The sequence below is a fragment of the Silurus meridionalis genome, chromosome 13 (assembly GCF_014805685.1).
Source record: "Silurus meridionalis isolate SWU-2019-XX chromosome 13, ASM1480568v1, whole genome shotgun sequence".
Lineage (NCBI taxonomy): Eukaryota > Metazoa > Chordata > Actinopteri > Siluriformes > Siluridae > Silurus > Silurus meridionalis.
Genome location: NC_060896.1, coordinates 26,689,693 through 26,715,276, shown reverse-complemented (window position 1 = coordinate 26,715,276; position 25,584 = coordinate 26,689,693). Strand labels below are relative to the sequence as shown.

General features: G+C 39.3%; 1 protein-coding gene across 1 annotated transcript in view; it reads right to left on the bottom strand.

Annotated features, from left to right (window-relative positions):
- The window catches only part of LOC124395370 (RNA-binding Raly-like protein), an 84,675-nt gene extending 59,337 nt beyond the window's left edge, over positions 1-25,338 (bottom strand). The window contains exons 1-2 of the mRNA XM_046863805.1: positions 25,093-25,338; positions 12,428-12,506 (exon numbers count right to left, since the gene is read on the bottom strand). Coding sequence (XP_046719761.1) covers positions 12,428-12,506; positions 25,093-25,129 — 116 coding nt within the window. The 5' untranslated portion in view covers positions 25,130-25,338. The remainder of the gene's footprint in view (positions 1-12,427; positions 12,507-25,092) is intronic.
- Positions 25,339-25,584: the final 246 nt, after the last annotated feature.

Here is a 25,584-nt window from a genome sequence, read left to right as displayed (position 1 = left end):
GTGTTGATGTGTGTGTGTGTGTGTGTGTGTGTGTGTGTGCAGAAGGGGCCTGTCCTGAATAAGGGGCCTGAGGGGTCTCCGAGCCCATTTCCTTTGCTCCTTTGTGATAAGTTTGCCTGTCAGATTTGCCCAACACCACAATATTTTTGATAAGGTCCGCTGCTAGTTTTCTCCACCTCTGGCGCCGAGATCAATTTGAGATTGATTCGGAGTGGCCCGCCACAGTCGGTTGCAAGATCAATTTGAGATGGATTGTTCACGCCAGGGGGCAAACGGCATGCGGGGTTTTTTTTTTTATTTTTTTTTGCTCACTCTCTCCCTCTCGCTGCGCGGGCAGGAACGACTCCATTAGCCGAGACCTCTGGTTATGTTCTGCGATAACCTAAAGGGGGTCGCCGAATGATCAGATTGTAATATACACTGTCAAGGTTTGTGGATGGATGGATGAATTCTGCCGTCTGTTTGAACGCACTGAGAACCTCTCGAGCTGGTTCATCATATTGCTCCCGAGTTCTGCCTGTGGGTTCTGATCTTATCTGCAGTCTGTATAGCATTCTTTCTTTCTTTTTTTTTTGTTGCATATATTCAGTTGATTGTGTGTGGATGTTTTTTTTTTTACTCTTTATCTTATATTGATAAGATCCCTGCAGATATCTGCATCATTACAGTGCTGGAATATTTTTAAAAAAATAGACTTCACTGGTGGAAAATTTAGGTGTATCCTAAAGCCATGTCACATCTGTCGCTAATTAAAAAGCAGTACGTATAATTTTCCGCTGTATGAAAGCTTTGTGATTCATAGATCTTAAATCTATGCTTTATACCATGGGCCTTCAACCGGGGGCCTGGCGGTACTGCAGGGGGTCCGCTAATTAATGATGAATCAAATAACTTTTTATAAAAAAAAAAAAAAAAACATGGGTAAAAACATAGAAGATAAAATATTGAATGTTACAAATATTTTTACATTAAAAGTCTATTTATCTTGAAGCTGAAGTTCATGTAAATGTATAATAGTTCACCTTATTGTAAGAGGAAAATGTATGAAACTGCAAATCTGTTCAAATAAAAGGCAACTGTTAACAATTTAATAAATTGTGATTTTAATTGCAAAATATTTGTTATGATGCATAAATCTTATCTTAAATATATAAAAATATACAGACAATGACGCATATACAACAGCAACATACTTCTAATTATCTTAATGTTATATAACTAGCGTAATATGATTGGTTCTCATTAATATCAGTAATTATGTTTGGCACATTTTGTATCAGGCGGCCCCCTGCCCCATGTCTCTATCGCCTAATGGGTCTTTGATCTGAAAAACATTTAAGACCCCTGCTTTATACAAGCTTTTATTTTCTGCCGCTTTTATTTCATGAAAGTCACAAGAAAGCAAAAAAAAAAAAGAAGCGCTGTATTGCTGTTCAGGGGGACTGTTTTAAAGGTGACGGTGTGTAAACGTAGATAAATAAAGTACTTTCTTGTAAACTGAGCTCGTCTCGAAACTTTTTGATACCACCTCGTGATTTCTTGGATGTGTAACTATAAATGGTTTAAAAAGACGTGTCATTCTTCAATGAATGGAAATGAATTGTTGGCAACTTGCTGAGGTGTAGGAGGAATAGAACAAAATAGGATGTGCTGCTAATGGAAAGGATTTCACTTTGGACAGGGAATTGTAAAATGTAGCTTTTCTATAACAGCCCTTCCTGATAAAACCATTTACAGAAATCAAAAATACAGTAATTCCCCGTTTATCGCGGTGGTAACGCCGTAAAACCGCCTGCCATAAACGAAAAATACTCTAAAAACTATAAATGGACGCCACCCCAAATAAAATAATTTTAATAATTTTTCAATTTTAATTACATTTTTTTATTGTTTAAGCTGTAATTCATCCTCCCACACAATTTAAATACAATTTAAACACACACAAAAACCATTTGCAGAAATATAGCGAGATGAATTATGTGTAAATTGGTAGAAATACAGTTTACTGTATCACATTTAAAGTAAGTACATGTACTGTACAGTATACAGATAATAAGTAGCCTATTAGTAGCATAGTTTCTCTGCTTGTTTATTGGTTGAAGTGTCCTATGACGTCAAAAAAGAAGTTGAGACAAATGAGTTTAACGAGATTCGCACCTCGTTAAAGCGGGGGATTCATGTATTTCAATTATTTTTTCAATTTCCACTCACAGCCATTTGAGGCATTTTAAATCTTGTGTCTAGAAATACTGTTTATACTCTACTTCTGGATGGAGTTCTCTTCAATTGAAGACCACTCTGTGCTGCTGGGGATGGATCCACATATACAGCCTAAAGATCCATGAAGTCAATCCATGACCCCAACAATGGAACTGTAATGAGTGGACACTCGGTGCCACCCAGATGAGGATGGGTTCCCTGTCTGGTATGCCATCTCAGGGAGCTTTTCCTTGCCACGGTCCCACTGGCTCGCTAATTAGGGATTATTGGATTAGGGACTTAGAATTTAAAGAAACAAACATATAGGCATGAAACTATTTACTTTTTTTACTTTATAAACTCTTTATCTCTGTAAAGCTGATTTAAGACAATGTTGGATGTAAACAGGTCTTTACAAATAAAATAAATTGAATAGAAATGTTATTGTTTTTATTGAAAGTAAGTAAACTCCACAGGATCATTTAATCTCATTGTTCCAATCATATAAATATACAATAAACAGCATGACCCGGGTGACCGAAGCGACCGTGCCTAAGTAATAAAGAACCTCAAAAAGAACTAAAACAGCACAATAATCCCTGACTGTGCACAACAGGATCTATATAGACAAGCCAAACTAACCCCGAGCCCCACGGTTCTGTTTCTTTGAGCTCGACCCAGCAGCTCTTTTCACACTATTATTACAGTTTTGTGGGACGGTAACAGACCCTCTCCCACTGCGCCACCTCATTAACAATAAAGCTTTCCCAGTCATGTGACCTCAACACCGCAAAGCCCACCGTGGCTATCAACAGCCTGACCTGCTGTTGATCTTTATTCCTCTTCCACCATCTCCTCAGGCACGGGCCACTCGTAACAGATGGAGTGGGCCTATTATTTTAGCCTCGCAGCCTGTGCTGCCTGACCAGACTGCTGTCTCCATTGGCGGTAATGAAAACAGATGATGGCATGTTCGAGGGTACGGAACACTGCCGCTGCACCGGAGATATAACCAGATACGATGATCAGACTATAATCGGGATTTAACGAGTAGAGAAACACACCGCGCCGGGGAGCCAACATTTATGCTTCCGTTGTGGCAGTGGCAAATTTAGTTCGAACTTATACAATCCTCCCATTTATGTCCATCTCCTATGTTTAATCCGATGATTATCTATTGTTTGGTCTATTATACCCTCTTGTGTCTTTATCTTCTTGCGAAGTCTTGCCAATGTCTGCTATTTTTATTTATTTATTTATTTTTTATTCTGACCAAGAAAGACAAAAAGGCTAGGAGCATGGGATGGTCTCTCACCCACAAGAGTCTCTTCTAAGGAAGTGGTGGCTCAGTGGGAAGGATGATCAGAATTTTATTGGCTCAAATCTCAGCACCACCTAGTTGACACTACTGGACCCTTGAGCAAAGCCCTTAACCCTCAATTGCTCAGCTGTATAACTGAGATAACTGTAAGGTGAGCTAGTTAGCCCAATGTGTTAAGGCTGATCGGGAGGTTGGGGGTTCGAGCCCTGGTAAAGTCAAGCTGCTAGTCCTGGGCCCTTGAGAAAGGCGCTTAACCTTCTGTGCTCCAGGAGTGCTGTAAAGTACGTGACAGGTGGAACACCTGACTTTTCCAGCTACAGTTAATGCGGTTCTTCTGCAAACTGTTACCACAAAGTACACAATTTTATAGGACTTCTTTGGAAGCAGTAGCATAACATTTTCCCTTAACTTTAACTAGAAGATCCAAACCTGTTCCAGCATGACAATGCCACTGTGCACAAAGCCAACTACAGGAAGATATGGGTTGAAGGAGAAGATCTCCTGCTATAAATCTCTCACCTCAACCGTATTGATCACCTTTGGGATGAATTGAAATGCTGACGAAATTTCTCCTCACCTCACCTACATCAGTACCTGACTTTAATTATACCATTGTAGATGAATGTGCTTAAACCTCCACAGATCTAGTGGAACATCTTCCGAGAAGAGAGGAGGTTATTATAACAGCAATTGTAGACTAAATTTAGAACGGGATGTTTAAAAAGCAGATACAGATCTTATGATGTAGTGAAAGGGTGTCTGCAAATGATGTTCAAATTAGCATGGCTGCTCACACTATGAACAGAAAAAAAAGTATTAAAAGGGTTAATAAGAACTTACATTTTATATTCACAAGCATTCACTCTACAGCACTCTACTGAAGGAAAAATATACTCATGCACGTAAGAGATAGTTTCAACCTCTTCCCACTTTCGAGGTAATTTGCCCTCCTGCACAATCTTCTCCTGCATTTATTCAAATTGTCCTTTTGGAACATTAAACACTGGTACTTTGACCCTTGTTTTAGATTGAAATTTAGGTTTTTGTGGTCATTTTCCCCTCTTCTATATACCTGCTAGGATGTTCTTGTTAACAATGTTGGCACTGCACCATGAGCCATAAATCTAGAGGAGCCGCATTTGAAGGTGTGCATCACGCTACGAGATGATGGATCTTGTAGCTTTAGCAGTGTAGACACCAGCTGTGTCACAGCTTTTAATTTGGACTCAGAGGACTTGCTGAGTTGTCTCGACAAGCCCTGGTAAATATTTACGTCCTGTCTGTGTTTACAGTGTGATTTATTTACCGAAAAACCACGACACTGAGCGAATGTCAAAGAGCTAGCCCAAATTCATTTATTTTACACATTTAAAGTGACGTAGATGGTAGTAATGGGTTTATGAACGATTCATTCATTCATTTTGAACAAGTCTTTAATGTGACTCAGAAGAATGAGGCGTCTCAAAGAGTGAGCAGTTCATCGCTTGACTATTTGGTGGTCCGAGTCGTTCTTTTTTGGTCACATGACTCATATAAAAGCTTCTTCTTCTTCTTCTTTTGGCTTCTCCCATTAGGGGATGCCACAGCGGATCATCCGTCTTCACACCCCCCCTGTCCTCTACATCTGACTCTTTCAAACCAACTACCTGCATGTCTTCCCTCACCACATCCATAAACCACCTTCTTGTTCTTCCTCTTTTCCTCCTTCCTGGTGGCTCCATCCTCAGCATTCTCCTACTGATATACCCCATGGCCCTCCTCTGCACATGTCCAAACCATCTCAATCTCACCTCCCTCACCTTGTCTCCAAAACGTCCTACATGCGCTGTCCCTCTAATAAACTCATTTCTAATCCTGTCCATCGTCGTCACTCCCAACGAAAACCTCAACATCTTCAGCTTTGCTACCTCCAGCTCCACCTCCTGTCTTTTACTCAATGCCACTGTCTCTAAACCATACAACATCTCAGGTCTCACCACAGTCCTATAAACTTTCCCTTTCACTCTCACAGATACTCTTCTATCACAAATCACTCCTGCTATCACTCTTCTCCACCCTGCACTCTTTTCTTCCCTTCTCTAACAACATGTCTCATATAGAAGCTATGCGTATATATACATATATAAATTATTACACTATAGTCAAACTTTGTGTATGTAGATGTGTTGGGGATCTGCTTATTGATGATGTAACAATTTATTTTATTTCTAATTAAAGAAACAAAATAAACTGAAAAAAGAATTGTTTATTTTGATGAACAAGATTCAAAAACCAAGTCACTAAAATTATCCGATTTTCCCATCACTATCAACAATCAACAAATTTTAATTATTTCAAGTGAAGTACAAAATCCCTAAAATTTTAAGACATTCCTATCCACTATCATGATGTCCAATCTTACCCGGATTCCGGAAATGAGCAAAACCATACACACGATAGTCACACTTCTCTGCACTGATACACTACACTGGATATTGCTCATAATGGCTGAATAATCACATCTTCTCCAAATTAATAAGTGTATGAGTACGAGTGTGTGTCTGTGTGTGTCTGTGTGTATTGTGCATTAAGGCCTGAGAGAACATCTGGATATAAACACTGGGGTCTCTTTTGTGACAGAACAGCTGGCAGACCGAAATGTCTCTTTAACACCGATTACACACTCAGGGAACTGATACTTACACGTGGACACTCGTACGTTTATTTGCTGTAAAATAAACATGCGCAACAGACAAAAAGTCTTTCGTTTTTACTCTGGTACGAGTGCAAGCCCTCATGCAAATAAATTCTCTGGTAAAAAGTTGAAGTAGAGCAACCAATTTTTCACTCATGATAAAGTAGAAAAGTACCGTAATTTCCGGACTATACAGTGCACCTTTATATAAGCCGCACCCACTGAATTTTAAAAATATTTTTATTTTGAACATAAATAAGCCTGTCACCTGTCTACACTGAAACTAATGAACTTTACACAGGCTTTAACAAAAGACACATTACGCACGGTGTAACGGGTAAAATATGTTGCGCTTTCTTTAGGAGCATTGCGGTATTTTGGGAATAGCATGCCACTGCTTTTTTCCGGTATTACTGCATGTGTTCAAGACCGAGGATTATGTCCTTATTATTTTCTGATGCTCATTTCTAAGTTTCTTTGACTAACCCGTAACGCTGTTGCCAAGAATAATAAAAAAGAGTTTTGGAAACCTGTCTGTGCTTATATGATTTCTGTTGTAACTGGAGTTAGCGAGCTCTCCCTTCACCCAGACTCAACGCGTTACAACGGCTTGTATCTAAACAGTAGCCGACCAAGAAAGTCATTGTTCACTGTCTTCCTCCTTCCTTTCACAACTTTTTTTCTCGGGAGTTTATCTTTTGGCATCGTCGTGCGTTTAAAAAAACATTTTTTTCTCCGGATGCCGTGCAGCTCAGAACACAGGTGAGGTGCGTTTTTTCGTTTCCGTTCGGAAATTTCATTGGTCTAATGTTATAGGGTTCAGTTTTTTGGCTTGAAGTTTGTGAAACCGGGAAAAACCCAGGAATTATTCATAAATAAGCCGCTTCGTTGTTCAAGCCGCGGGGTTCAAAACGTGGGAAAAAAGTAGCGGCTTATAGCCCGAAAAATACGGTACATGTAAACTCAAAGGTGTGCGTACAGCACGAAAGTGCGAACCACAACAAAAGGTAGAAATCTGCCTTGATTCATTCACACACAGCTTCTTATGCTAAATTAGTGTTACAGAAACAGGGAACATGGATAATGGATAATAGTCTGGATAGTAATCGCTAGCTAGCACAATACAGCTACTTCACTACTGTAAGCATCTAATCCATTTAGATCTACACTGAAATCGTTTAGTATTAACAAATACCATGTATTTGTTAATACTAAACGATTTCAGTGTAGATCTAAATGGATTAGATGCTTACAGTAGTGAAGTAGCTGTACTGTGTGACCAAAAAGCAAATACCAATCTTTTGCTGAGGTGTCCACAAACTTTTGCCCATACAATGTGTGTACAGAGTGGGCATTTGGTCATATTTTCTCACAGAGCAATTCAGGCTGCTGTAGGTGCATTTTTTTTATTCTTTTTTACTCACTGTGTGTCGATACATGACTGATTATAATAGAGTCGGTTGTGTAAGTGAGTGCGATCAATTTGAGCGAAAAATAGATATGAGGCCGAGTGCAGTGCAGATGCCAGCTCTAACGACGAGCAGCGAGCGGAGACGGATGTTCCAGTGTGTAATAGATAAAGACAGGACAGGGGAAAGCCTGCGTGTCATTTATCATATAAACAGTGTGGTGTGTGGTGAGACAGTCCGAGTCCTGGAGGACGTAAATCCAATCTTCTTCTGCTCTCTCATTTATTCCTCTATTCCTCTAAATCCCAGGCTCTACAAGACAGGCCAAACCATTGGAGAAATTTTAGAAGTATTAGCACCACTGGCTGTGCTTGTGGCTTTCAACACACACAGACACACACAGACACACACACACACACACACACACACACACACTAGTTTAAAGAGTGATTCCTGTATGTAATATTTCTGGAGAAAATCGATCAAAATTCTCTTTTAATTGCGTACTTCATACAGGTGGAAATGTTTTCACAATGTATGCACATACAGTATACGCTGCCTACTGCCAATCCGGGATTTTTGGTTTGCTGTAGACGTTCATCATTAGTAGGTCACATGACCATAACATATACTGTATAATGCATACGCTGTAAATGTGCTAAGATTGCCACACTTCCCTAAAACCCCACCCTCTAATATGCCCTTTTTTAACATTCACTATATTTTATATTGTTTATCAGGTTAGGCTACATCCACACTAATACAGAATATATTTGGAAACATCTTAAAACATCTAAACATTGCTGCGTCCAGATTTCTTTTTCAATCGTTTCCCAAAAGTCGCTTCAACCTGCGTCATTTACCCCTGCCGTTAATTGACTTTCCGGCTCTTTGAAGCGTCGCGGTGACATCTAAAAACAAGTCAGCATTTTTAAAAGCCTCCGTTTTTCACGTTGCAGCGTTTTCACAATTTTAAAAAGCTGCCTTTTTATTGAGTGGTCTCAGTGTAAACGGAAGGCCAAAACAGGAAGAACAAATATGCGTTTTCAAATGAAATATGTATAAGTGTGGACATGGCCTAAGATTTAAAAACAAGATTTGCATTTGTTCTGGTTTAAATGTAGCATCAAGACACGAGCACTTCGTAGATTGCGTTTATTCGGGAGTAAGAAAAAAAGAAAAAGCTTTTTACCATAATGACAATACTATATTACTATACAATATTATATTAACTAGATAAAATTTTTATAGAAGTTGAAGTTTAATACTAAAAAACACTGAAAGTATGGATTCGGATGAGACTCAGGAGACTTCTGACACTTTGGGAACAGCTGCATTATTGCAGCTTCAGTTGCAAAAATAATACAATCTGAAAAGGGCATTAAAAAGATATTTTTTGTCATGACTTTTCCATTAAAGCTGAGAAAGAGATGGAGAGAGGGGAAAGAGATGGAGGCGGTATGGAAAGGGTGAACATCTATTAAATTAAATCAGTTTGGAATTCTTAAAAAATCAGTCGAGTGGAAACTGTCCATGTGAACATCTGCTCCTACACCATGAGTTACCATGACACTGTACCAACCATACAACACACCTACATTTCAATGTCTTTCTACGAAAGTCCTAAGAGGCCATGCATTCTAATATCTCTTTCTTTCTTTTCCCATGATCATGACTTAATTTCCTCGTGAACATTGTTTCCTCGTGATCAGTAGAGGTTTTCCCCGACTTATGATGGAGATGCGTTACAATGACTTCATCGTTAATTGAAATGATCGTAAGGCGAGACATGACCCTGCCTACCCAGGAGTCTTAAAGAATGGTGATCAGTATGGGGTAGTGTACTGTCTTTTGTAATCATTTAACATATTTTTGTACATAATTAAGCAAAAAAGAGCAATTTATGCCGGAGCACTTGGCGATTAGGCGTCAATGTGTCGTTTAAGCACATATAAAGGAGTTGGGGTTAAGACTAAATGCCAAGAGAAGTGTGCTTTCTCCAATACAGAGATCTGCTGGGTCTAATGGCAGCTGCGTCCAATGTGGTGCCGCTTGGCCTCCTGCACATGTGACCCCTGCAGTGGTGGCTCAGGAACAGAGGGTTCGGATGCCTCCCTCACGGGCTGGGGGGTGGTCATGAGTGGTCGCTCTAATCAAGGCCTCTGGAAAGAGCACCATCTTTTGTGGCACATAAACTGCCTGGAGATGCTTGGCGATGCTTCTAGCATTTAAGCATTTTCTCTCAGACCTGAGGGGCCATCATGTGCTGGTCCATATGGACAACACATCCATGGTCTTTTACATCAACCACAAGGGGGGACTGCGCTCTCGCCTCCTTTACAAGCTGGCATGGCAGATCCTCCTGTGGGCCCAGGGGAAATTGCTTCCTTCTCTCTTCAAAGCTAGAGCCATCTCCACTGCATGTGCATTTTTAGCTTCCTGGTCATGATGTCACCCTGCCGCTCCCTTCCAATGGACAGATTACACATGTGGTTGAGAGCGTAGTCATACAGAAGTTTTCTCAAAGCATTTTTGACGCAGCGTCTCATTCCAAGCTTCTTGATACGTAACCTAGATGAACATGTAGTCAATTTCATATAAATTAAAGATCACAAGAAAACAGAAAACTTTTGTTGTGTTGAGAAAATTAAGTTGTGTTCAAATATTTGAATGCATGGCCTCTTACGACTTCTGTACCTTTCATCTCCCTTTGTGATTTTCACTCTGTCTCATAAACTCTATACCAAATATTAAGTTCATATTGACCTCCAAAGAGAGAAAAAATGGCAGGTTGAAAAAATACGAAAAATACATTCTACCAGCTTCAAAGATGGGCACAGATCCCCAAACTGAGGTAAATAGATATTTATTCTATGATGCAACTCTGGATGGTGCATCAATTATGTTGCATTGAATGACAAGTGAAATAAATAAAATAAAATAAACAGGCTCAGATTTAAACCCGAACACTCAACCTGCTTTCGACAGTCCAAGTCACCATACCATCATCAACATCAACATCAACAAAAGCAGTCATGGTCAGATTAATGGCACAAGACTTAAAAATGAGCAGCAGTTGAAAAAAGAGGAAGTGCGAAAGAAATCATTAAAGTAAATGTTCCATTCTGAGACTGAAAAGCGGAGCCTCTGCTGCCAACGCAAACATCCTGGGGTGGTGATGAGATATCATCATATCAGTCAGTGTCCCCAGGAGATGTGGCACGAGGTTATATTTGGACACAAACCAAAGGCAGTCGTTTTCTCATCAAAACTCCAATCTCTGGGAGCGCCATCGCCAGGTGAATACGTTCCCCTCAGGTGCCATATTGAATAAATCGTGGCATCAGAAATGAAAATGGAGACGCGGCGAAAACGCAACAAGCGGTCAAATACTGGCGTAGGGAAAAGCGGGATTCGTTGTCACGCTTTTACATACCTCCAATATCGAGGCTAAAATAGAAATCAGTGTTTTGTTCTGAGGTTCATTTCCTGTTCATGTGTGGCTGATTAAAATCAGATTGTGAGATTTTTTTACCTTCAAAAGCAACAAAATGACACTTTAGGTTTTATAAATATAGCTTACACCATCGTAACCTAAAATTATATAAGATGAGACATGGCCTGGCCTACCCAGGAGTCTTAAAAAATGGTGAACAGTATGGGGTAGTGTACTTTCTTTTGTTAATAATGTAACAAATTATAGCACATAATTTGGCAAAACAGAGAAATTTACACTCCCGTAATGTATAAACTTAACAGCATGCACTGGTTCGCTCTTTTTCAGGTGACACATAAAAAAGATAGAAACAAAAGCTAAAATTGGGCTTTGAAACACCAAAAACACCAAAAACAGGCACTCTAACGCCAAATCAACTCCTCGCAGCGTCCCAACGTGTCGTACCACATATACACTGCTACGTTTGCCTGTCGCACAACAATTTTATCATATCGCTATCATCATAAGATCGAAAAGTAGTAAATCGAACCATCATAACTTTGGGATGACCTGTACAGAGACCACAAGTCTAAAATAGCCAGTCATCTTGCTCGATTTCTTTACTACTAGCACATGCTGGTGACGTTCTATACTAATATTGCATATTGACGTTTTATTCTTCTCTACTAACTTGCATCATTGCCCACTATTCTGTAGGTGTCATCACCTTTCTTCTATAAAGGAGGACAAAATGTTAAAAGGTTCCACTTGAAAGTTTCTCTGATGGACTGATGACCTGCTGTTCCATTCTTAAAAAAGAGCTCTGTTCAGATGGGTTTCTAATGTTCTATCTAGGATTCACAGATGGATGGGGAAAAAGGTTTCTGAAAGGTTCTCTGATGTGGTTAACCAGTTTATAAAGAGTTTGACTTTAGAATAATTTCTACAAAGTAAACCAGCAAGCAGGTGTTTGCTCAAGTGGTTCTACTTAGAAGCTTCTCCTACAAGGAATCCATCTGCTGTTGGGTCCATACAAGGTGAAAGTAAAAATTAGGTTTGTTCTTTAGATGAAAAGGTTTTCAAAAAAAGATTTGTAGGTGATGATGATGTGTGTAAATAAGTTCTGGGAAGCATTGGAGAAGGAAAATGAAGATGAGGAAATTCAGGTGTTTTTCAAACCTGAAATATTGTGGAGAATCAACGGTTTATAAAGAAACAAGTTTGCACAAACAATGATTCTTTATCCCGTCATAAAATCTGTGCTGGTGGGTTTTGTATGTCAAGTTTTTTTAAGTTTCTATATCAACACTGAGCTCCTGTAGTGCCAAGGCATTTTTTGTGTAGTCTAAGAGAAAGTTTAGAAAGAGCTGTAGGCACTTTACACTCACCCATACACAGCACTGCTCGGCCTCTTGACTCCTCCTGTCTTCGAGCGGCTTGATTTCAGCTCTCCGGTCATGCTCATGTCTGTGGGAAAACAACAAGAAGCTGTCAGGCAGGACCAATAACCCCAACAGCGTCCACTCTAAAAGCAGAGGTCACCTCTCAGCTCTCACTCGACTCCACAGGGCTTTCAGAGAGTGAGAGAGACGGAGGATGCTTCAGAAACCAGGCCAAATGTACAGCTGTTTGTTTTAAGCACTATAAAAGCGTACACACGCTCTCACACTGTGCACTGCGGCCTCGCTGTAGATTTTACCCACCGCAGAGCCGGCTTGTCAAAATTCATCTACGCAAACATCCAGAAACAAGAGACATCCAATTTTAGGGCTTTGTTCCAAGACATGGAGAGATTGATTCTTTTGGGCTGCATTATACAGCAAGACTGAGCGGCTGGTTAGCGTGGCATGCTATCAGCGCCGCAATTTCCACACGCTGGCCAGGAAAAGGCACAGTGTGGGTCCTGAAAAACACACACACACACTCACACACACACACACACACACACACACACACACACACACAGATGGGAAAGTGGCGAATAGCAGGACATGCTCGCCAAATGCTATTTTGTTTGACTAGAGACCATTCAATCTGCTGTATTTGAAAATTATTCACATTGTCCACCTTCACACTTGTAAATGGACAATCGTTCAAATTTTCCGAAGAGACCCTGAAACCTTTTCTGGGAGAAAATTACACACATGCCACAGGGATTCACCTCACAGGAGCTCTAAGGAAAAAAGGCTCCTCAATTCAGTTCAGTTCAGTTCAGTTCAGTTCAGCTCAATTTAATTTAATTCAAATGTATTTGTAAATCTTTTTAATTTTCCATATATATTTTTTTTTTTTTACAGAGGACATTGTTACCATGCAGTTTCACTAAAATATACAAATTCTGAATGTACACTTATTAGAAACACAATTATACAATTATACACAAGTTAAAATGTGAAGTAAAGTAACAATATACAATTAAAATTTACAAAAATTGACTATAAAAATTTTAGTGGAATTATAAAAATGGGAATTAAATATAGAAAGACACCTCATGGAAAAAAGCTTGTGGACACCCAACCATATGAAATTCCCTGATTGAGATTTCAGTGTCATGATAGAGTGCAAAACTGTTCGTATTAATTGAAGTGAAAAATCCATCCTCATTATTTCTAAGTTTTAATATTCACAAAAATCTCATGTGTTATTAGGTTGGTACTTGTGGGCCAACATCTGCAGAAACAGGTAGTTCATGTGATAAGAACTTCATAAATGGGACCTCAGAAAAGATTTCAAGATTTCATTCAATGGCTCAGTTTCCTAAGGAAGATTTAACTAGAACCTTTAAAGAAAAAGCAAATAGTTCCTTCAGATGTAGTCTTATAAAATAGGATTTCTCGTACTGTTTATTTTTATTTATATATATCAGTGTTTCTAGCTTTTTAAAGATGCACTATATGGAATCGTTATTTAAAGAGAAACTTGAAAAGGAGCGTTCACGAAACCTCAAGAAACCTTCTAGCTACAACTAGTAAACTTTCACACAGAACATTTAGTTTGGACTTCATCTGCATGAACCTGCTGTGGAAAAGGAAATGGTTCTACATTCAGATCTTTCATGCACTCTTCACACGTTAGCTCTATGCCAAGGTACCTGACTGAGCTGCTGGAGTGTGTACAGAGTACAGGAACACCACTAAGAACCTGCCTGCCCTGTACACTGACCCTGCATTCATACTGGCATACATATCAAGTGCTTTATGCCTAATTACTCTCCATCTGCCACAGGGACATGATCTGCTCCTTAAAGCTGACATCCAGCAGACAGGGTTAACACACCACTCATATTCCCACACTCAGTACCAGGAACACAGATGCCAGGATGACAAAACACAAACTTACTGGTGAAACAAACACTAGCAGGACCAGTGTGGGGAAACCTGAAGCGTTTTATTCTTCATATAGGATAGCCATTTTAGACTATTACCTTCATAAAGAACAATTTTGTACATTTATTGAAATTCACAATTAAATTTAATGATATAGTGCCACGCAAACACAACCCACTTTTCCTCCAATACAGTGCAACTTTTATTCTATGGACTTCAGAATGATGGACAGACTCATATCAGACTCTTACTGGCCCTGTACTTTACGTGTAATATCTCCCACTGTACCACATTTGCTGTGTCTAGACTTGCCATGTATATGTTCTGTAGTCGTGAAACTCTCTCGGATTGACGCGTATATGAAACGTGAGAAGAGATGAATGTATCAAAAGTAAGGTGGTGATATTTATTTTGAGCAAAATAAACGTAAAGAGAAGAAACTTAATGGTTTTAACAAGTTAACTTGGCTTGGTAGTGTTAAAGAGTCTTGTGTATTACGGTCTTGTGTTACACTTAATGGTGGTAAGCGCAAACAGCGGCCCCGCCTCAGCCTTGCATTGCCACATGACCTATAGAGGGCGCACACTAAAAAAAATTTTTTTCAACTTTTCAAACCAAGAAATAAATGTAAATAAAAATTTAATGATATTTTTCACTGTTAAAATATTAACAAATTTTGTGTATACATGTTAATGTTTTCACCTTTGATACTTTTTTTTTACTGCATAAAATTTTGTTTATCATTTTGCACCATATCTGGGCATCCGGATGTTTGAGTGTTTTGCCGTCTGGGTGTCTGGGTGTCGAGGCAGAAAGGCAGCGCAAGAATTTCAGTTTACCCTGATGCTGTTTTGGTTGCAAAACATTCCCAAACAATTTAATACTTCCTTTATAGCTACCAAAACATATATAGCTTCTTTCCTTTCTCAAAGATGATAAAAAATTCAGCTTGTTACTAAGAAACCCCAAAAAAACCCCACAAAATATGCGAACCCTTTCATCATGACTTTCCTGTAGCAGAAAAATTTCATGGAATAAATCTTGATTATATAACCATTTTAGCTCCACCCCTTTTTAAAGCAGGGCTTTTCCCGTATCTAATCGCAAAATCAGAGATTAAATAAAAATGTTGTTGCATTAAATAAATCCTTAAGGTATCATACATACACAGACACACACTTCTATAACGGGGCTGTTTTTTAAAGCTACCTGGAAAAATCGCAAAAAAAGGAAAAAAACAAATAATAACAATAAAGGATGGAAAAAAAATAAGGTCATATCTCAAACTGACTAAATCCATTGAGCTCATTTTTCCTTGTTGGTTAAAAGGAGAAACCAAAGCAGTGTATATTAAAGGCCCTACAGGTCAGCGCTGCTAACAAAGGCAGCAAGAATGGGGACTGTGTCGAGCTGGCAGTGTTAATCCACAGCACGATAAAGCCATTACACTGCAGAAAGACTTCAGGACCCCTGCAATCACGCAAAGCAGCATGCACTGCCTTGAGCGAGCAATTTGCTCATACGCAGTGAACACGACGCAACACAATGCAATTAGCTTTCCCGCTGTGATCGCCATGAAAATAAGGCGCACCGGCATGCCTTTGAGCTAGACTCTGATGGAAATAAACAGCCAAAAAGCTTTTAATATACACCAGAGGACGGAATTACAGCGAAATTAATATGTTTTCCATTCCGGAAGGTGTGCTGATGGAGGGAAAGGGGAATGGTGGGTTTTTTATTTTTTGGTTCCCACTTGTCTTTTTCTTTTAAAGGCTTAATTACATTAGCATCATTATTTTCAGTCTTTTCCACGAGCAAGCCTCTATTGACATCTCCGCAAAATGACTCTGACATCAACAGTAAACATTTAGAACGGCTCGAATGTGCTGGGAAAATCAGGCAAGCCGGATTGTTGATAGTTAATAGATGTGCACATTTTGAATCGTTTTATTCCTATGATTTGTGCAGGGACTGTCATAAAAAGTCATGTGTTCCACTAGCTCTGTTCACAGGAAGCTGGAAATGTCAGCTACGTATAAATCGCTCCTAATTTGGTCAAAAATGATCCATGAACAGACTTAACAGACCCAAGTGTAATCTTCATTGGCAGATCATTTGCTCATGTATGAGACATAAAATCCTAGGGTTATACAGATTTGTGCAAGCAGAAGATAATGTGGACCAAAGTATGATGATATAATATAAAAAAACACCAGTTAATTGGTTCAAATGATTCAGTCCTTCAGTCTAACAATCCTACGGCTCGATCGGGTCGGATATTTTATACAGCGATGATTTCCCATTCAATAAAAACGTATAACCGCGGTTTCATCTGATCCTGTCATATACAGCCTCTCGTTAAACGTGTAGAGACATCAAGAAGACAAATAAAACTTCAGCAGAGATCATTAGTGGGGAGTGAACATGATATGGACAAAAGTTTATGGACAATAAGGTGCTTTTTGAACGTTCCCATTCCACATTTAGTCCCCTGTTATAATATCTCCACTTTTCTGGGAAGATGTTCCACTAGATGTTGGAGTGTGCTTGTGGAGGATTTGTGTAGGATGTATTCAGCTATAACGGTGTTATGTGATGACCACATTCATCTCAGAGGTGTTTCAATAGGAGATCTTTCAGTCCAGGCCATGGAAAGCATATCTTCATGGAGCTGGCTTTGTGCACAGGGGCATCATCATCCTGGAACAGGTTTGGGTCCAAAAACTATTGCCTGACCGAAATCATTTTGTTTGCTTCATGTTGATGTTTGATTTGATGTTTGAGCTGTATTTGTATTATTTTGTGTATATGTGTGTATACATGTGTGTGTGCGTGTTTGTGTGTGTGTGTGCGGGTGTGTCTGGGCCTGTATGTGTATGATGTGAGAGCGAAAGATGTAAAGAGGGCAGCTTCTATAACTGAAGCCAGTTTGATATATCAGTCCACCTCAGAGAGGATCAGTTCAGACCACACATCGCCAAGAGCTGCTTGCTCAACTTGTTATTGACCACAGTCATGGACCCCTGTGTGATTTCTATTATTTGAAAAAACATTAGACTTACAAAAAGCAAACTGCATGTCAAAATTTCGAGTTATGTCAAGAGTTTAGTATTGATAAAGGTCCTTGCGGATAACCAACAGGGACAAAGAGGCATCTCTAGTCGCACGTCAATCATGTTACTCCACAAGTTACTCCACCAATTTCAGGTTTTTTTTACCCTAAAGATGTGTGCGACTTCTGATGTCAAGATGCACCAGAACAACCACTCTTATACAACCACTTACTACAATCATATATTACATATCATGAAGTAATGGTAATCATGGCTGTGTATCGCTGTGCAAAGGGACTATTTGGAAGGTGATAGCGTGTAAACGTAGATAAACAAAGTTCTTCCTTGTAATTATAGAATATACTTACAATGGGGGTATAAAGTACCAGTGCAATTTCTTATGGGCTTTTGAGTTATTTTTGTCTTTTTTTCTGAAAAAATTATTGAAAAATTATTCACGCCATTTCTTACAGAACAGACAGGCTCAAAAAAGTTATCTATCTATCTGATCTAAATTTTTTAGATCAGAGTCTAATCAAAATGACGATTTAAGCAATACGTGAAATCACGATTAACGAATAAATCTGTTCATAAAATCAAAGCATGATCTCCAACACATTTTCCTGTGCAGCATCGTTTTGAGGCCGGTGAAACGTTTTAAATACTCATCCGTTATCACACGCAGGTCGTTAAGGACAGAGAATGTGTTTGGAGGTCAGATAAAAACAGAGGTGAGATGAGATTACAGCCCGAATCCTCACCAGGCCTCATTGTCAATCACAGCACCTGCGCAACCATGTTTATCCTTCATCTGTGATTAAATCTCAGTGTTAAACCCGCAGCTCGTATACCGGGGACACTCACAAGCGATGCATTTGCACTAATCTGGATTTATACCGGATTAATTTTTGCTGATGCCGGTTTACTTGGTAAATAAACTATAATAGAAATTCGGACGCCAGAAACATAAAGAGAGCTATAAAGCTGTGACGAGAGAACAAGTGTAACCTCCACTCTTCTGGGAAGACCTTTCACTAGATTTGTGCTCAATCAGGTGAGGTGAGGAGGAATTTAAAATCTAAAATCTATTATAATATTATAATAGATAGACAGACAGACAGACAGATAGACAGACAGACAGACAGACAGACAGACAGACAGACAGACAGACAGAGAGAGATAGACAGAGTGAGAGACAGACAGACAGAGAGAGAGAGAGAGAGAGAGAGAGAGAGAGAGAGAGAGAGAGAGAGAGAGGCAAGCAGGCAGGCAGGCAGGCAGGCAGGCAGACAGACAGACAGACAGACAGATAGACAGATAGATAAACAGATAGATAGATAGATAGATAGATAGATAGATAGATAGATAGATAGATAGATAGATAGATAGATAGATAGATAGATAGATAGATAGATAGATAGATAGATACCTAATATCATGGTACAGGTTTAGTTTTCTCTTTTTTGTCATTAATGTCTTAACCTAAAATATAGTATTAATACAATTTGTATTATAATTTATTCAATTAATTCATTTTATATATTCATTTATTTATATTAACTCCCTGGAAGAAACTTAATACTGTATGTTTCAAAATAGGCAAAAAAAAGGGCAAAAAAGGAGAAAAAATCTCACACCACTAATCAGATTCTTCTTGCTGAGATGCCAGAATTACGTTCTGCGTATATGATTAGTCTTAAATTTCAATACACTTATATTTGGTACCATTTAATTATATCTAAAAACTAAAAAATTACAAAATATAAAGGTGTAGATTATTCTATACATCATCTATTCCATATCTTTAGGCATTTCTGTGTCCTTATGACAGAATGCAACACCATGCAACGAGCTCTTGTCTCGACTCGAGCACGATATTTCTCTTTTATTTCTCCCATAATGTTGTGACATGCTGTATTTTGGATTACCGTCTCGTTGCATCACAAAACAGTTTCAACATCAATATTACATTTTTCAGTTTTTACTTTTTGTATTTAAGCACAATTTCTACATCATGTACAGATGGACAGGCTCTCCTACGCTTCTACCATCAATTCCATTGCTCCCATTACAATTACCATTAGCATGATGGTTATACTGCAGCCAAATAACGGACATACTTGTACTTCATAATCTTTTGTTATGGAGAAAATATGACATATTCTGTTTGACTCGAGCGCCATGTAAAATATTAAAAAACAAACTCACTGGCGAATATACAACGTGGGCATCTGGTGTAAAACATGCGTATGATTCATCAAGTCAGCCCTGAAACAAACATCTGGAAGGAATGGGGTTGGGGTTGAGCAACACACACACACACACACACACACACACACACACACACACACACATATCCTCCTATTGTATTTCTACTTGACTCAAAGTATAAAAGATCTCGTCTCTGAATGGACTTGTATGAACAGTGTATATGAGAACTCTATGTGAATAATAGATGCAGGTCAGTGTTTCATTCTCCTCCATATCAGTCCTTATTCGGAGAGATTCTCAATAGCTACACACACAAACCCTTACTTCACACACACTTTAAGCAGAACTGTAGGGTTACACTAATGCTCTCATCACAACTTCTTACCTCGAAGTAGCAAAAAACGTTTTTTTCTGAAATGTACTGCATATGTGGTACACGTGCCATATTACACATTCTAATGTAGTGCAGTGAGGTGGTGGGGAGGTGGTATCTCAGTGGTTAAGGCTCTGGATTACTGATCGGAAGGTCAGGGGTTTTAGCCCCAGCATTGCCAAGCTGCCACCTTTGGGGCCCCTGAGCAAGGCCCCTGTATCATGGCTGACTCTGTGCTCTCACCACAGCTTCCTAACATCATATTGGACATGCATTTTCACAATGCTGTATATTGACAAGTATAAAGCACCTTTCTTTCTTTGTGATGTACACAACTGTATGCAAGAATCAAATACTTGGATGGAGGATGAGTAAGGAATCATCTCATGTTCCAGTGCCAGTTGGATCCCACTTCATGAAGATTTGGGACTTTAAGGATAAACAGCCTCTTAACCTCTGCTGTTTCTCCATCACTGATCATTTCAAGGCTCAGGCATCAAGGAGTTGGTGTTCAATGTATAATGATCTCAGATGTGAGGTGCTCAGGAGCACATGCTTCCTCAACTGCAACTGACTGTATAAGACTGCAGAAAGGACACTACTCCTAATCACACACTCCGTTGCTCATGATATTCCTCATGTTTTAATGATTTATATTCATGCTCTTGGTGTCACCCAGATGATGGTGGGTTCCGCTTTTGAGTCTGGTTCCTCTCAAGGTTTCTTCCTCATACCATCTAAAGGATTTTTTCCATCCCACAGTCATCCCAGGTTTGAGGATTGTGATGCTGCTTCATCACGCCACACTCTCCCTATTCCTTATATAATGCAAATGTTTTTCCCTTCATTCTTGGGATCTAACTATGATTTCCTTCCTAAAATGTTCACGTTTATTTTACGAAAAACATATTCTCCTGAGATATGCATCTACTATATTTCTTTCTTAACACTGAAAGGAAAAGGGAGTCGTCCCCCGTCAGTCATGTCAGGTAGAGAGGAAGCAGACAGAGCAGACGGCCCGTAGAGAGTCCATGAATTAATGATCAATGACAGGCATAAATAATGAAGCAGATTGGAAAGTAATCAAATGATGCCTGAAATCGGGCAGGTTACTGAGAGGAAATCCCCCCGGACTCCACATTCAAAACAGCGTGTGTGTGAGTGCTAACAGCATCTACACATCACTGATCTGTCCTTTTTTTTCTTCTTCCATGTCTCTCTTAGTGTCTCTATTACTGTCATTTCTGGCCGTCTTTCGAAAAAAGAAGTGAGGAAGGAACCTTTACATCTCGTATCGATATTTCTTGTTTGATGTTTGTAAGGAAAATCGCAACTGCGATAAAAAAAAAAAAAAAAACAACCTTCAAACAACCTTGTGACAAATATAGGATGAAAACGATTTACTCTTTCCTGATTGATCAGATATCTGTTATAGCATGTTAATAAGAAACCAGTGTAGCTACATATCCGGATTTAGGGAAAAAAAGAAGAGAAGGAAGGAAGGCAGAAAAGTAAAGAAAAAGGAAGGAAGGAAAAGAAGAATAGGAATGAAGGAAGGAGGGAAGAAAGGAAGGAAGGAAGGAAGGAAGGAAGGAAGGAAGGAAGGAAGGAAGGAAGGAAGGAAGGAAAGAAAGAAAAGGAAAAAATGAAGGAAGGAAGGAAGGAAGGAAGGAAGGAAGGAAGGAAGGAAGGAAGGAAGGAAGGAAGGAAGGAAGGAAAGAAAGGAAGAAAAGAAGAAAACGAATGAAGGAAGGAGGGAAGAAAGGAAGAAGAAATGGAAGGAAGGAAGGAAGGAAGGAAGGAAGGAAGGAAGGAAGGAAGGAAGGAAGAGAATGATGAAAGGAAGGAAGGAAGGAAGGAAGGAAGGAAGGAAGGAAGGAAGGAAGGAAGGAAGGAAGGAAGGAAGGAATATGTTAAATGGTTGGTGGTTAATTCCTGTGGTGGGTAATTTCTGAAACCTTCATTGTGAATTCATGGGACTTCATGAGAATTCTTGGGAATTCATTAGAAATTTTTGGGAATTTTAGATCGACTGTATCATACACAATTATAAATATTACAATTTTTGATTTGCTTAGATCAGATGTTCTGTTTTTTTGCGAGGGAAAGACCTAATTCTGCCTGGGAAAAAGAAAACTGTGTAGTGATTCTCCTGATTTGTATGAAAAGTTGCACATCAGTTAAGCTGGGTTTAGAGGCGAAGCTCAAATCCAACCACTTGTTTGAATTTATTTGAATTTCCCATGAAAGCAGACCTTAAATCATCCTTAACATTATAGCCGACATCTTTAAAGAGACGTTTCACCTCTTTCTTCTCTCTCTCTCTCTCTCTGCAGCAGATATCTGTTCAGACACCACACACTTCCTGTAACAGTCGGCGTCTCATCTTGTTCGCTCCTCCACTCTTTATCCCAGGCTGGATAAAGAAGATAAAGCGAGGGATGAGCGGAATGAGACAGCATGACATCTCTAAGACAGTCGGCTTGAAACTTCTCCAGCAAATCAGCGTTTGAGAACATCACCGCTTCTGAAAAATGGCTGATGCATGAGCTTTGTGCTACGAAATGTGGAAAACTATAATCCGACTTTTTAAAAACTTGATGAATGATAGTTTCTAATCATCATCACAATATATGATGTTATAAATATGAAGTATACGTCACAGCAGATACATTACAAGCACGGTTACCGCAAGTTTATGGTTTTATAAATGATTAATATACATAAAGGGGCAAAGATAAATATTAACTTCATGTACAAAATCCAGGGAAAAACCATGAACAGATGGTTCATATCGCAGGGTTGCCAGATTTAAGAATAATACTCTAGAGACGTTTTTAAAATGTGAACTTTTTAACAGACTTTCAGACTTTCACACGCAAACCATTTCTCTTGTATAATGTATTAATGATTCAAATAGGAAAAGAGGGATAATAAAATGGATGAAATCTTATTAGTCTTCGAAAAACATGTTTCGAATGTGAATATTTTGTGTCTATGTTTTTTAGCTCCACACTTTTGGAAAAAAGTTTCACTAGATGTTGGAGTGTACTTGTAAAGATTTGTGTGAGATTTGTGTTCAGCTACAAGGGTGTTAATAAAATCAGGAAGTGATGTAGGTGAGAAGGTGAGAAGGTCTGGGGTGCAGTCAGCATTCACTTTCATCCTAAAGGTGTTTGATAGGATTTGAGCTCTATAGCAGGAGATCCTCCACTCTAACCCATGCAAAGCAGATCTTCATAGAGCTTCATGCTGGAACAGGTTTGGGTCTCCTAGTTCAAATGAAGGCAAAATTTCATTCCTCCACATCAGACGACGTCCCACACGATTGTGTGCCTCCAATTTTGCGGTAACAGTTTAAGGAAGAACCACATGTGGCTGGAAAAGTCAAGTGTCTCAATATATTTGTTCATATAGTAACAATCTCAAATCGTTGCTCGACTGTATTCAGATGATGTTTGTTGTTAACATTCATCCACCTTGTACAGGGTTAATTTATACATTTACATTGCATCTGTTTGAGATTATGTCCTTATTAGTATTGTCTCACAACACCAAGATTAGAAATTTAGGACAAAGGTTTCCAACTTATTAGTGTGTGCAGTGTGTAAATGCAGCATGAAAAAACAGAAAATGGGAAGAGAAAACACTTCCTGCTCTTGGAGCACTCAATAGGACTAATCCTGTGACTAATTCCTCTCTCTCTCTCTCTCTCTCTCTCTCTCTCTCTCTCTCTCTCTCTTTCCAGTCACATGTCTATTCTTATTTACATGCTGGAGCAGATTTAGTGACTATTATTCCTGTTCACAGAAATTATCAAAAGAAAACGACTTTGCACGACTGCATTTGAAAGAAATCTAACAAAGGTGCCAATATATTTGATCGTGGGTCAGTGGCTAATTATTGCTTTTATACATCTTTTACATTTTTTTTCCTCTGAAGTTAAAAAAAACATTCTCACTCGCTTGAAACCTTTCATTCAATTGGGTTTTCAAGAACGTACACTCTTACAGATACGGACAGATCTTCTCAGGTTCTTTAGATTGGTAAACCTTCCTCATTTCATCAAGCGGGTCCCGCTATAAAAGCTTTAAAAGTTCACACAATTCCTTTACACTTTGTTTCTTGAATATCAGCAACACACGTATTAAACTCTAAGAAATATGGGATGGGTTCCTCAAGAGTTCTTTGGATTTTTATGGGCTCCTCTAATACGTCAAACATTCTCGTATGGGATAACAATGTTGTTGTACACTGAATAAATTGTTTGCAGAGAACCAAAAGAGGCTCCTATGGGAAAATATGTGTCTTGTAGCGGTTTTTTGATGTTCTCATATACCTCTTGGAGGTTCTCTATAGAAACATATAACACATTTCTATATGGGAAATCCTCTGTTATATTTTAGATGGTGTCATCTCAAAATGCAGAGGTACAATCTAAGAAAGATGGGTTCCTCCGGGGTTCCTCGGATTGTTACTGGTTTAGACTCTTACCTGATAAGAAAACACTGAGCTTTTAAGGTCTTTTTATAATTTTCCAAAAAGGTTGTTAATGTTTGCAATGTTTTTCCTTTTTTCTGTCTTTTGACAGTAGAACGAAAGAATTAATTCCAAGAAGGGCTCCTCAGGAATGACCTCCTATGAAGGGTGTCATTCAAAAACGGAAACCCTGTCTGGTCTATCCTTTAGAAGCTTGTTAGATAGATCAGCAAACGAACAGGTCAGCAAACGAGCGTCTTTTCTAAGAGTAGAGAACCTTTCTGAATGAGCACAGCGGTGTTCATGTACTACACAAGCATACAGTCACACACACACACACACACACACACACACACACACACACACAGAGAGAGAGTCCAACAGAGTATAAACACAGCTGGTGCCAGAACCATAACACAGTCCTACACTGAAGTCCATTCTGTCCGTGAGAACATCCAGACATCCTCATGACAACACAGCATTAACTATAATGGTGCATCTGATCTCCAATATCTCTCAACTAAGCTCCTCCTCACCTGACCCCAAACACTCAAGTGTATAAAAGTGACAATAGGAGGTGGAGACAGAACGAAGTACCTCAAGATACTCACACTGTGGGCTGCAATGCTCACTCTTAAAAAGAGTCATATCAAGGATGGCGAAGGTGGAGAAGAAAGGTTTTACAGGTGCCAGCAAACCCCCAGGAGACGACTGGTTGCTTTCTTCAGCTTGATTGACTCTCCCTCCTTTGGCTCATAAGGACAGGATTGTCTCTCGTTCTTCTGCAGCGTCTCCTCTCAGCAGCTCGATGTGTTACTACTGAATCAATGACAGCACTGCTTCAGCTTTACCGGTGGGCCATACCAACTCAGCCACTGCAGCAGGGAGGGGACATGAAGAGCTACGGAGCATACCACTGAAGCCAGATCACAGGGAAGAGGGACATTTACATAGAGGAGAGAGAGAGAGAGAGAGACTGCCTTCTTAAAGCTTGAAGTCCTTTGCTGAGTCTCAGGGTTTAGGAATTCAGGCTAGTGATGGATGAAAAGCGTGCCACTCACATCGCCCGTGGAGAAACTTGCTCCCTGAAGCTTGTGTATGTG